This window comes from Barbatula barbatula (assembly GCF_947034865.1).
Source record: "Barbatula barbatula genome assembly, chromosome: 18".
In the NCBI taxonomy this organism is placed as follows: domain Eukaryota; kingdom Metazoa; phylum Chordata; class Actinopteri; order Cypriniformes; family Nemacheilidae; genus Barbatula; species Barbatula barbatula.
The window spans coordinates 11,788,999-11,802,499 of record NC_136781.1 but is presented as its reverse complement, the minus strand read 5'-3'; the positions used below and the strand labels follow the sequence as shown (position 1 = coordinate 11,802,499).

The following is a 13,501-nucleotide window of genomic DNA, read 5'->3' as shown; positions in this document are numbered from 1 at the left end:
TTTCTAACCTTATGGTACTTCAATTAGAGAAGGCACATTTTTAGCAAAACAAAAGTTACGTTTAAACAATTTTATTCAATTTAAGTGCTCAGTTGAACAAAAACTATTGGGACCACATTTAATGAACTACACAAGTTGATCTACATACATTCGTAAGTCACGCATTTGTCCTAATGGTTTTCGGGGACGACCTGAATACAGTGAACAATGTGGGTGGGTGGGGTGGACCTACTGTACCTTGTTGGCCTTTCAAGGCTCCTTTCTTTGGATGGCTGATAAATGGAGGTCTGAAACAGATGAAGAACAAAGAATCAAGTTCTTCCTTAATGTCCACACTTACAACACATCTTCAGCATTACCAATTCTCTCTTCCCAAATCTGAAAATGTTCCAAAATCTGTCCAAAAGTCATAAATGCCCCGACACTGACAGTCCCAAGACGGCTAGATGTCTCAGACCACTTACAAGTGTTTCTATGTCAAACAAAGCAGGGAATTCCTTGAAGGCATGGCTGGAGTAGATAATCATCTTTCTGTTTGTTAAAGCACCGAGCAAGTGCTTTGTGGAGCAGCTCTTCAGACCAGCAGCAGACGCCCTAAACGTTTTTTTAACCCTCTTTAAAAGTAGCCCAAGCATGCAGTACCAGGAATGCCATCCCAGTGTGACACAGTTACATTCAGTAAACATAAATACAGTTCTGTGTTGGGCTGCAAAGCCGCTGTAATCGTTTTTAGAAGTTCTCCGTTTGGATTTACAGCATTCCTCAAACCATAACTGTACACAACGTGAGCGAAGTTCTCTTCTTTCCTTTCACAGGTCTATAGTAAGTTCTTGTATCTTGTGGTAAATCTATTATAAACTTAGCTCATGCTCTTATAAAACGTAACGCAGAGCGGAAAATGGTTGCAGTTGGAGTATTCTCACAGTTGCAGCGCAGCATGCCGTGGACATGGTAAGCAATGAATACAAACTAAGTAACTGTCAGTAGTGATTTTGAGTATTTTAGCAAAGGCAATGAGAATGATGATCTGTCAAAGTGTCTGTTAGCTATATTTACAATGGCAGAAAAAAGCTCCGGAGTGAAACAGGATATGTAATGTGACAGCGCAGCGCTGTAGATGTCCATAGATCCTTCACCTACTACAAACAGAAATCTACAGGGTGACAGAGGAAGTGTGTACTGTCACAGGATGAAATATACAATAAAAGATAGTCAGAATATTAGTAGAGTGGTTCTCAAACTGGGGGCGGTGGTGGATCCGGGGGGGGGGGAGTTGTGGCATTTAATGAATGCAATTTGTATCACAAATGTTGTGTAATCAAACCTTAAAAAAAGAAGAACACCAACCAAAAGAATGTATGTCCCAGCATTGTCTTATTGAATATGCTTTTGGTTTTATTAAAATTCTAAGTTTAAGATTGGGGGGACACAAAGGGAAGAACCAAATTACAAGGGGGTCCTTACAACGAAAAAGTTTGAAAACCACTGTATATCAGGGTCCAAGAGACCCGAAAGCCTAACAAACACTACTTTAAAAATATTTCAAAGTGTCCCAACAAAAAAATTTCAATAATTCAGTGTCAACGACAAACAATTCTACATTTAACAAAAGCTTTGAAAGTTCCCAGCATGCACTGCAGCATATTATTTGATTTAGTGTTTGCTGACTTGTCGTTGTTATTGTTCGCTGTGTGTTGTATTTAGAGTTATCTTTTAATCAATGATGTTTAAGGATTAATGTTTCGACTGCTGTATAAGCAGTTACTTGATCAATGTCTTCAATCTCAGTCGAGGATGTGTATAATCTAATAATATAACCAAGTAAAAAAAAAGTCAATTAGAATTTTTTAAATCTGCATTGCATAAACAAAAACATGTAATTACATTTCCACAATTTATTTTAACAGTTTAAAGTCATTATTTCCTAAACACATTTATCACAATACACTGCACAACTGCACGATGTCGCCAAAAACAATGAAAAAAATCGTTATTAGTCAATGTTTTAACTATGTCTACACTATTAAATTCCTTACAGTGATAGTTTGCCCAAAAATGAAAATTCTGTCATTATTTATTCACCCTCTTATCTTTTCAAACTTTTATGACTGTCTTTCTTCCGCAGAACACAAAAGAAGATATTTTAAAGAAAGTTCCGAACAGCACCTGGCCCCATTCACCTCAATTGTATGAGCACAAAGCCAATGCGAGCGGTTAACCCAGTTAACAACATTCTTCAAAAAATGAATTCATATATAACAGAGTTTTTATTTTGGGGGGAACCATCACTAAGTTTAAAGAAACCAATAATGATTTCACCAATGAGCAGGTGTGTCAATTGAAGTACCGAATCATCAGAATAGGACTCATCATTAGCCTTGCCCTTTATCTATTGATTTACCTGTGGGGGGGTTTGAGGAGAGCTCTCTGGGTTGTAATCGAGACGTTTTTTCGGAGGCTTCAGTGGGATAGCGCAGGAGGTGGAGCAGAGATGAAGGGAGAGTGACAACAAGGGAGAAAAAGTCACATGACTCAGGAAAGGAATGCTGGGGAAGGCCACTACTAAAGTAAAACACACCACACACTAGAGCATCGTAACACAACAACCTACAGCACGCCGAGGCTCACATATCACTATACTGCAGCTAGTACTACAAACACCTTGCAAAAAGTGTAAGAAATGCCAAAAACGTTGTTTGCAAATACAGCAAAGAGTGAAAGTAATGCAACTAATAATACAATTAATCCCACACCACATTAAATCCCCAAAACTATAAATGAATGTCAAATCAGCAGTGTTAAACCAAGCACAATGCTAAAATGCTGGTGGAAAGGAGCAAATCTCATTTACACAGGAACCTGATATTGGTTATTCACCAATCTCCCCCATGTGTCTCAAACACAAGACTGCTCATTCCAATTCATAATTTCAGACGTGTGCGCCTCACACCAAATGCAAGCGGCATGCTAGCAGTGCCAAACCAAACACACGCACACAACTAACCACACTTACCGGCCGCCCAAACTCCAGCTCAGCAAAGAACTTATACCACGGCTCATTCTCTAAATCTAAGTCCTCTGGTTTTAAGTTAATCGTCTGGTGAAGAGAATGAAAATCGATGGAAGAAGTGTTGGAAAAACAACCATGGCAGGGGAAAAATTATAGACATAAAAGTAAATTAGGAAATTGTTGCTTTGTTTAGAAGGCATTGATATTAATGTTGATGCATGACTCTCTTTTATCCAGCAGAGGGCAGAAGTACATCACGCATTCTCAGTGCAGAAAGACAAACAGCTCCAGATGAAGCAATTTAGTTTCTCTAACCTTATTAGTGACCTTGACCACATTACACTGTCAATTTATCTGTTCCCTTTCACTGAGTGACTCTGCTCATGCTCTGTCAAGCATTACAGCTCGATTGTAGCGGTAAAACAGTAAAGCACTGTCAATTAGTTTCAACCGCTGTTATGTAGGGCTGTCACGATGATGAAATTCTGAAAAAGAAATCTGATACACCTCAAATGATGAAGAAATGTCATTTGAAGGTAACAGTGAGTGTAGATCAAGGACGGTGGATCTAATATGCTGCAGATGACCCTTGTTTGCTATGGATTTACAATAGTTTCTTCCTTGAACTTTCTGAAATCATTCCAATTGTCAAATAATTGCGACGAGACGATTATTTAATAATTGTGACAGTCCTGTGACATGATCTACTGTCATGTAAATTGTAAATACACAGAGTTGAATGAATGTAGCTTTGCTGACATTGTGTACTGTGCAACTGACACTAAATTAGTAACGCCTGGATCACAATCTGTCTATACCCATAAGGCCATGGGGCATTAATTCTAAAATCAATATTTGTCTTGAAATTCTAAATACACATATAAACTTCATGAACGTAAACTATGTAATATCACGGAAATATTATGTACTTTTAGCTGACTTAAAACAAATATATAGCCTATATGAGTTGTTTTATGACTCCCGCAATGTATTTTACGAAGTCTCATTTCGTCTTTGTTTTCCCAGAGTTTTACATAAAAATACCATTATAAGTTCACTGGTTACTCACCACTCTCTCCTGCTCTAGAATAGAAGACTTCCCAGGCTCATAGTCAAAGATACTCCTAGGCTCTGCTCTGTATTTCCGTGTGTCCACCTTTCTATCCGGAGGCTCCCAGTCATTCCTGGAAAAACAATGTATTAATAAAACTGTCCGAGACAAAATCAGCAATTCCTTAAAGTGAATAATTGTTTTAAAAGACTGGATAGATGGTTGTTACATGTCAGGTGTGCTTCTGCCCCTGTGTGTGTCCCTGTCTTTGGCTCTGTGCTGTGTTGATGTTAAAGTTGGCAGAGGAGAGGCCGCAGGAGTTCTGAAAGCGTTTATGCCGTTATCAGAGACGCTCTTGGTGATGGGCCGGTAGGTGCTGGTTTTAGGTGCAGGATGAGCCTGAACTGGATTGGGTAGGCCATGTTTATCTGACAAACACAATATTAAAATATTGTGAGAAATATATATTATCGTTGCATGAAATAATGAGTAATTATTCATTTATTTGTTTTACTTATCAAGTGTTTATTTTAAGAATTGTTATTTTTAGTTAGACTCATGATAGATTTACACAAGTGTTTACGCAAGTTAAATCATGTTGCTTTTGTACGAAGTGAAAAATTGTTAAGCAGTAGTTGTACCAGTATTTACAACAGGATCCGTGGCAGTGCGGGACCCACACAACTCCGTAAAACTCTCTGCAACAAAACAAGCAAATCTGTAAGATTGTTAAAAAGACATAATAAATGCAAAATAATGTGTTGCTTATTTGACCGCCGTAATATCTTAGGCTTTCCCCTTGACAGTCTTTTTCCAGTAATTATGCAGCAAGAATCCACAGCCTGCTGAGCAAACCTATCATACCATTACTCATCTTTAGTTGCCCTTCTCTGCAAAGAACTACACCCCGAGGCAGACAGAAAATGAAAGCTCTTCATCTTGTCTGACTTTATTGCAGCAATGGATATTGTAGCGTCTATTACAAGTTGCAATTACAAAATAATGTTTCCGTTTTATGTACTCTTGAGATATCACCTGGACATAACAAAATAATAAACAACAAAGATAGTAAATGCATGAATGTGCAATAAACAACAATAAAACATTTTCTCAAAATGCTCTTTTGTTATTTCTTTATATTCGTTGTGTTTATTGAATAATTCATAGAAAAATATATTAAAGATGTAAAGTATTCAAGACTCAGTCTTACCTGGTTTAGGCACCACATGGATCTGTTTGAACATGGTCTTGTACCAGTCCTTTGGCCTGTCAACAGTCTAAAGCAACAAACAAACAGGATTTTCAGATTACGGCCTTGCCGGTCCTTAAAGATTAAGACTCAAAGGTCCAAAAGCATATTTTAAAAACAAATACAAACCAAAATGTGCTTGGTGACATTGAATCTAAAACGCTGGCAGCACAAGACTGCAAAAATGCTGATGCAATCTGCCTCACTATGTGACACATCACTGTCTGTTGGCCCATCAATGATGCTGAGCACAGCTGCCTCCGTTTCCCTCAGGCTAAATAAAACCCAGTGTGGGAAACTGCAATTTACAGCACAAATCAAAACAGCCAGTCCCTTGTGACTGAGACAGATTAAAGATTAATTCAAGAACTGCCTATAAGAGGTATGTGCTTCCCACGATGTGTCCAGTGTAACAGAACTATACATATACATACATAAAAAATATACATAAGCAAGGTTTGAATTTAGAATTGTTATGACTTTAAGAAAGCCATGCTGGTAAAAATACAGTTATTAATATTAATATTATTAATCGTGGCTGTTATACGGGTTAAAAATGTACCATGGAAAGAAATTGACTGTTCCAAGTGGCAATTTAAAAACATCTGGACATCATAATTTAAAGTAGTTTCAGTAGTTTCTTTTCATATGTAGCATGATATATAAGATATATATTTATTGGTAATTAAATTAATGAACAAACATTGCATTTCAAAAAATATGTACTTGCATTGCTCGCTCCTGATTCTTTAGAATAATACGTCTTAAAACTCTTATGTTTTAAGACGTATGATTTATGAAAAAAAAATGAATGCTATGAATAAAATACTACTTTAAATGTTTGAAATACTACCAAAGCCTGTATATAATACATATAAGGAATGAGTAGCATCCCATAACAGCTGTCACCTACCGTTAGTATTGCAACTGGGATCCCGGATTCATCCACAGGACCGATACCAGAAAAGATGGAAGCTTTCCCCGTTGTTGCTTTTCTGTCAGTCTGCAGAGCTCGAGCATGGAAAGTGGGTTCCACGTTGGTGTAGATCGGAGTGCTGGATTCAGAGACTGACGGGAGGAAACAAGGGTCAGGTTGGGGTGTGATACTTTTGAGTAATTCCCCTGTCAGTACCCAACATTTCCATGTCAGTCACTGAAAAATACGGCTAGGTCAGGGATGGAGCGGCAATGCAGAGTGTAACTCCAAATCAGAAGCATCCAAAAATCATTTGATCAGATTTAAAGAAGCAGCTGAGTTCAGCTGTACAGGCATTTCGACTGAAAAACAGCAAAATGGTCTGTAACTATGAGACAAAGGCCAACCTCACACGTGCACAGACACTCTAATCCCAGTCGCTCAGGTCCTCCCTCACCCCCGACAATGCTGTGATTCAGATTTGATCTTAATCTCCCACATTTGCCACTTGGGATTAGAGAAATCGCTACACACACATTCAAAGCCGTGGGGTAGATACACATAGCTTCACAAACACAGCGACACGGCCATGCTTTCTTAAACATTTAGGTTTCATAAGAGCTTGAGTGTGACCTTTCAGAGACCAGGAGTGCTAAATGCGTACAGCTGCACTGTGAGGCATATAAACTATAGGACCCCAGGTGGAACTGAATCGCAAGAACGACATAAACATCAATAGCGGCCGTTCCGATATATGGATGTGCTGGAGTATTTAATCTTCTTTAATGAATTATTTAAAACCACTACTGAGCATTATTGACCACTTTTTTTGAGGGAAAAGGTTTCGTGTGGTAAAGCCAATGCTGTCATTATATTAGTTGCAAATGGTATGCATGCATTTGGTTGTTTTGTGTGCAAAACACAACATCGACAATGTAAAAACAAATGCCAGAACATGAGAATGGCAACACACACAAGAACCGGACAAGCATCAGTACTCACCAGTGCTTCTGGTTTGCTGCATTGCTGTAATGCTGGGGCTCAGTGAAGGAGGAGGGGGGTATGTCGAGGGGGAAAAGGGTCTTTGGAGGTGACTATGAGGACTTGCTGGTACACTCAAACCACCGTTCACAGTCATCTGGCTCTGCGTAACAAAAAAAGAGATGATAACCAGATTTAGAAAAGGGAAATAACACAAGTTAAGATTGGATTACTGTGATACAGATTTCCTCTGTAAGCTCAAAGATGACAGAGGAAAAATAACAGAATGACAATGAAAACAAACTAGTTACATAAGCCAACCAAAACCTTCCAAGAAGATATTAAGTAATACTATGTTTTATTAACAAGACAGAATTTGGCTTTAACCAGGAATGTTATTTTTAGGACAGATAAAAAATGTTAGTATCAAAGCTGTAAGGGACATCACAAGAACATGACAACATGATGACGGTAATGTTAGAAAAGCAGTGTCAACAGTCCATGTACCCAGATTGTATCCTTTAACCCACAAATTTTGATAAAGAAATTGTGTTAGAGTAACAAATTCAGCATTGTTACAACAAAAGAGCCATGAATGTCCTCCTAAAGAATAAATGAGAAGAGGTGATGTTAGTTTTGTTGTCATTACAGATGCTCCAAAGCAAAGAAATGGCAATGACGGTAAATATGATTAACAATGAAGAAGTGACACCGGAGCAAGGGAAAAATGCACGGAAGAATTCAACCAAAGTGGAAGAGATAATGACTAGTGAAAGAAAGCAAAAACGCACCATTACAGCAAGAGTCAAAAGGGTATCAAAGAAGAAATTATTTTTATGATTAAAGGGGACATATCATTCTACCAGTATTTTTCTTGCTCTTAAAATAAATAGGTGTGCTCAAAAACTGTTCTTGAAAATAGGTTTCAGGCACAAGAAATCTTTGGATAACATTTAAAGTTGCCTTTATAAAAAAAACCTCAGTGCCAAAGAAAGTGTAGAATATGGCCCCTTTAAAGTTGAAGGTCTGAGGTAAGAATCCATAAGAAAGCTGAAAGGTACCTCATTTGTAAGTCGCTTCGGATTAAAAGCGTCTGCTAAATGACAATGTCAATGTAAAACAAAAAGAAAAGAAGCGTTGAACCGCGGAATAGTTACATTAAAGTTGCCTTTTGCAGGGGAGTAAAGCCTCGTGTTTTCTGTGGCTGTACTCATCCGGCTGAATGTTGGAGAGGGAGTACGAGAACCTCCCTCTGTGCCAAGTCCACATGCCCTCAACTCCTCCAGCACCGCTGTGGATGTTTCGCTCTGAGCGCGGGAAGAGCAGCGACTTGGGCCCAGCAGAAGCTCTGAGCCCGGTGAGGGAGGGCCTGAAGGGGGAGTTGTAAGTTGAAGGTCAGGAACGGTGCAGCTGATGAAATCAGGGGAGACTTGAGGCCGATAAGTAAATGACTGAGATGTTCCAAAGGAGTTTTGTTTGAGAGGAACTGGCACCTCAAGCTATATGACAGAGAAGAGATTGGCACATGAGACTCAGTAGTTGGCATTATGTGGTGATACAGCTGACGGTGATTTGTTAGAGAGGATGGAGGTGATATGGATGAGTTATAAAAAAAAACTAATAATAAGAAATATTATTTTGTATTTCAACGCACATTTTTTCTAATCTTATATTTTTAGCCCCCTTAGAAGTCAGCTGGGGTCCCCTTGTTGGCCCCGCACCCCCTGAAAATATATTAAAGTGCTACACATAAAAATGCCAAAGATCTGAAAAAGAAGGTTAAAACTCCAAGGAGGTCACGATTTGATTACGAGCCATTTAATTCAACATTTAGAAATGAATGCTGTGAATAAAATATTTCATTGAACATAATTTTCACATTGAACATCAAGTGCATGTACGTTGTGTACACACGGTTTACCAAACAAAGTTTTAAACTTTTCCATAATAAGTGAATGCATTACAGATACTTTATTGCATTACGATTTTGGCAATGAATAATAACCAGGCAACCATTTCAGTGAAGGTGAGTGCGGGCTCATCACTCTATGGCGTCATCTTAGAAACTATCATATTTATTTATAATCATTGATAATAATACATAATTTTGCATAAATTGTCTCTGACTTAGACAAACATTTAACTTAAAAAACTACACAGAGTAGAGCAATGTGAAAACAAAGATTGAAAAGTAGAATCTATTATCATTGTAGTCTGGCCGGATTTAGGATGGAGCTAAGTGGACGCCCCCTCCAAAAATTAATCAAAAAATTACAGCTCAAGAAAATGTGTTGCCCAATCAGAATATGTGATTGCCCTCCAGTCCAGCTAGCCTAGTACCAGCCAGCCTGATCGTAACTGATTTTGATACAGAAATAACAAAAATCCAATTTTATTATAAAAGCTGACCTTGACCACCTGTGTGTGCATAAGCAAAATGGTGAAACCGTATTAGTCATGTTTCTAAAGCACAGCATGGAATCGCAGAGATGTTATTACACAAATGCACATGTGATTATAAAATCATAACAGGTACCACTGATGGAACTGTAGATGGCAGTGAAGGACAGGGGCTGGATCTGCTAACCAGGCACTCCATCCTACTAGGAGGGGTGGGGGGTCTTAAAGACAGTGCGTGCCATCCTGATACCTGAGGCCTGGGGTTAATGCGCATGGTGAGGGAAGCTACATGTACCCCCGGGTGCCTAGACGGAGAGTGCAAGTAGATCTGCTGTGCTTGTGATGAGCGCGAGGTTTGGTCCTCTTTGGACATCAGTCTGAGAGAATGGTCATTATGCTCTTGTGCCTGATTAAGAAAAGTTTTTGGTTAAATACAGAACCGTTGTCGATATAGTTTTCCGCAATGGTGCTGTGAATGAGTGTGTGGATTTGGTTGCCTTGAAAAATGAACTTTCTAGAAAAAATGAGCAGCATCTGTGTGCAACTTCAAGGTCACTTTTAAAGGAGCTGGACATTTGAGCATAAGAAAACACACACAAAGTAGGAAGAAAAGTAAAAAATTATATTAGAACCTAGAAATTGTGTGTGTCAAGAAAATACATTTACATCGATATGATGCAATCCTTAGTAAAAGTACTTTGTTTAAAATGAAGATGAAATTAAAACATTATTATCTTTCAGTAAAGTTTTAACATAATACTGACAGAACTGCATTGCACTTAGCCTTCATACTGACCCGTCTGCTAGAAAGGGTGTGACGGGTACAGTTAAAAATGTCATTAATAAAATCTGTCAGATGGAATTCCACAGGCTATCCTGTGGAAGGAAAAGCTCCATAAACAGAGAGGAGAGGAAAAACAAATGTGCGAAGTAAACACTGCAGAACGTACCGGCGTGGGAGACTTTTTATCCTGAAAGTTGAGTCGGACGCTCCTGTAGCCTTTAGCTGCAAGAGAGGAAGAGCACAGGTCACCGTTTCTCAGACCATCACCGGTGCTGCTGGACTTCCACAAATCTAACACAACATACACAAAACACATGATGTGCATTCTAAAAACATTTTTCATGTAAATTTAAGAAATGGACATAACTATTATAATGAACAGTCGATACTGCAAATAAAACCAGACAGGTGATACAGGTATTTTCCGGAATGGGTTTACTTTGTATACAGCCGTGGAAGAATTAAGAGACCATTTCAAAGCCCATTTTTCAGAATGTACTGTTTGGGTAAAATGGTTATTTTTGTTTTATTGTGTGAACTACTAACAAAATGGATAAACAGACAAAATATGAATTTGTGTCAAAATGATATTGTTACTTCAGAGGAACGAGACTATAGACAGACAAAATGAACTAACATCAGATAAATCTGGGACAACATTTAGTTACTGTATACAGTTTAGTGACTTTTGTTTTAAAACATTTGATCACAGAATGACAGTACTGACCTTCAAGAATTCACTATTCCAATAACCATTTTTAACAAACCATATTAATTTATCATTGAAAAAGTGTGCTATTGCTTACCTGAATCTTTTTGCTGTGATTCAGAGTCTATGCAGAGGTACAAAATGAGAAAAAAGTTTGTTAAACAGTAGCAAAGGCTTTATTTGCACAGTGTACTGAATGCAAATATAATGCAAAATGCATGCAAGTATAAAAATCACACAGCAGAGGTCACATGATTCCAGTGTGGATATTTTTAATGTTTAGAAGGAATTCATTAATGTTTAGTGAACTGTCTAGAGCATACATTTCATTCTTAATGTATTCCACAACACTGCCTCAATGGTTAAAGCCAGATATGAATGGAAAAGAGAAAATATCAGTGAATTATTAGTAAGATACTAGACAGCATTAGCAAAGTCTGACAGGTGAAGGTGAAATTCAGCGTTTTTTCCAAAGAGAACAAAAAGACACAAATAATAAAAACAAACACTTCTGTCTTAAATAAACACTTTGCATGAGTCAATCCTTATTTTGTGAATAATTTCAAGTTTGTTTAACACAACAACCCTTGCTCATTAACAGCAGTAGCAAATGAACTGTGCTTTAACTTCCATCTTCAATGGAAAGTGTTTGCTCGCACCTAACTCGCCCGCTGTGTAATTAAACAATGGAGAATATGTGTGTGTGAGGTCATAGTCCAAGAGACCGCTCAAACAAAAAGGGTCACCCCAGAGGAAATAGTGCCGAGAGGAGATGGAGGGGAAAAAAGCCTCAAGTATACAATTGTTGCCATGGAAGTGTACAACTATGGCAACAATCTGGCCACTATGAGCTGCTTTTTCCCCTTTTTAACCAACGGAAAGGAGTTTCAGCACTTTACTAAAACATTCCTTTAGGAACTGCTTGAGTCAGAGAAAGTATGGGATGGAAGAGTGCAACATAAAAAAAGAAAGAGAGAGACATACAGTGCAACACAACGAAACACAGATGTGGCATGAGTGACGTTGAGTGCAGTGAAGAGGAATTCCTGCCGGCAGTGTCATAGAGTCAATACGCCGTCACATTGCAAACCAACAGCAATACTTTCAGATTAGCGTAAATGCTCCGCTGCACTGATATAATGTTCATGACAAACAACCATACACAAATGGGTCAATGACGTGCTCTGCATTTGTTGTATTGAAAATCCAATAAATGCTATTAATAACACAAATATAATTTCTTGCAAAATAAAACTGCACACATTTTCTATCATATTGCTTTCTTTTAAATGCTGAATTTAAAATGATTTTACAAAACAAAAATCTTGTGTACCGGATATTATAGAAAAATCATTAAAAAATAAACTAGCTCTTCATAATATGCAACGTGATAAAACCATGCTTAAAGTTTGTAAGATCAGTTATTATTTAAAATAAACTTGACAATAAATGAGTATCAATTTATCGCAAATAATAACAATTATTATTATTCTAACTAGTAGAAGCAGTGGTAGCTGTAGTACGTAATAAACAAAATTTTATGAATTTATTACCCTTCTGATTTGCATACTGCAAAATGCACATTTGCATTTATTATTATTTATTAAAGCGATACATATAAATCAAGAAAAAACAACATGAAAGAAGTTTGGCATAATGTTCAGTTATGAACATTATTATCATTTCAATTTCCTTCTGTCTGTGATAAGTTATCTGTGTTTGTTTCACACTTCAATGTCCAAACATTTTGTCGTCAATACGGCTTTGATACCTTCGAGTGTGTACAGGTTTGGTGAGCTCTGGATTCTCTTCATGGGGGTTAGAGTGAGTGAAAGCGAGGCGCTTTTGCGGACATATCCTCCACTATCGGTGAAAAGCGCAGTGGCACATTCTGACACACAAATGCACATGCATCAGCACAGCTGCAGGGTAAGATGACTGTAATAATGTGACACATGCAACACAAATAGCAGCCCAAAATATGTATATCGTATTTGTTCAGCATGCAGGTGAATTTAAAGTTTTGGTCTGACAAAACACTTTATAAACTGCTGCATTTCAAGCACATGAAATATTATTATTAGTAATATGTAGTACACTTTTTAATCGCTGTAAATTTCCCAGGTGGTTTTACAATGAAAAGAACCCCCCTGTGTGTACAATCTCTCAAGTTGGGCCTGAAAATGTTTCTAAGAAGGCTTGGCACTCAAGATATACTGGGTGCAATGTTGGTACAGACATAGCCTGACAGGTTTCCTAATAAGTCACTAACTGCTATACCGCTGGATGTCAATACGACAGTCTGGACATTACTGTTTGTCAGAGAGTTTTCAGCGAAAGTCAGCCAAGAAAGAGAAACACCCCCTGCACAGCTTTTCCCAGAATCCCTGAGATGAATACA

At 37.9% G+C, this 13,501-nt stretch overlaps 1 protein-coding gene across 7 annotated transcripts in view; it reads right to left on the bottom strand.

Moving 5' to 3' along the window:
- The window catches only part of sorbs2b (sorbin and SH3 domain containing 2b), a 46,371-nt gene that overhangs the window by 15,779 nt on the left and 17,091 nt on the right, over window positions 1–13,501 (bottom strand). For 3 of the 7 annotated variants that reach the window (XM_079480565.1, XM_079480566.1, XM_079480567.1), the window contains exons 4-12: window positions 11,198–11,224; window positions 10,558–10,682; window positions 7,229–7,370; window positions 6,224–6,378; window positions 5,272–5,338; window positions 4,703–4,759; window positions 4,291–4,489; window positions 4,080–4,194; window positions 238–287 (exon numbers count right to left, since the gene is read on the bottom strand). In XM_079480565.1, the coding sequence (XP_079336691.1) occupies window positions 238–287; window positions 4,080–4,194; window positions 4,291–4,489; window positions 4,703–4,759; window positions 5,272–5,338; window positions 6,224–6,378; window positions 7,229–7,370; window positions 10,558–10,682; window positions 11,198–11,224 (937 nt within the window). Of the gene's footprint in view, window positions 1–237; window positions 288–2,401; window positions 2,459–3,013; window positions 3,098–4,079; window positions 4,195–4,290; window positions 4,490–4,702; window positions 4,760–5,271; window positions 5,339–6,223; window positions 6,379–7,228; window positions 7,371–8,364; window positions 8,707–10,557; window positions 10,683–11,197; window positions 11,225–12,871; window positions 12,992–13,501 lie in introns of all 7 variants that reach the window. The other 4 variants (XM_079480563.1, XM_079480569.1, XM_079480564.1 and 1 more) reach the window with 4 other exon arrangements.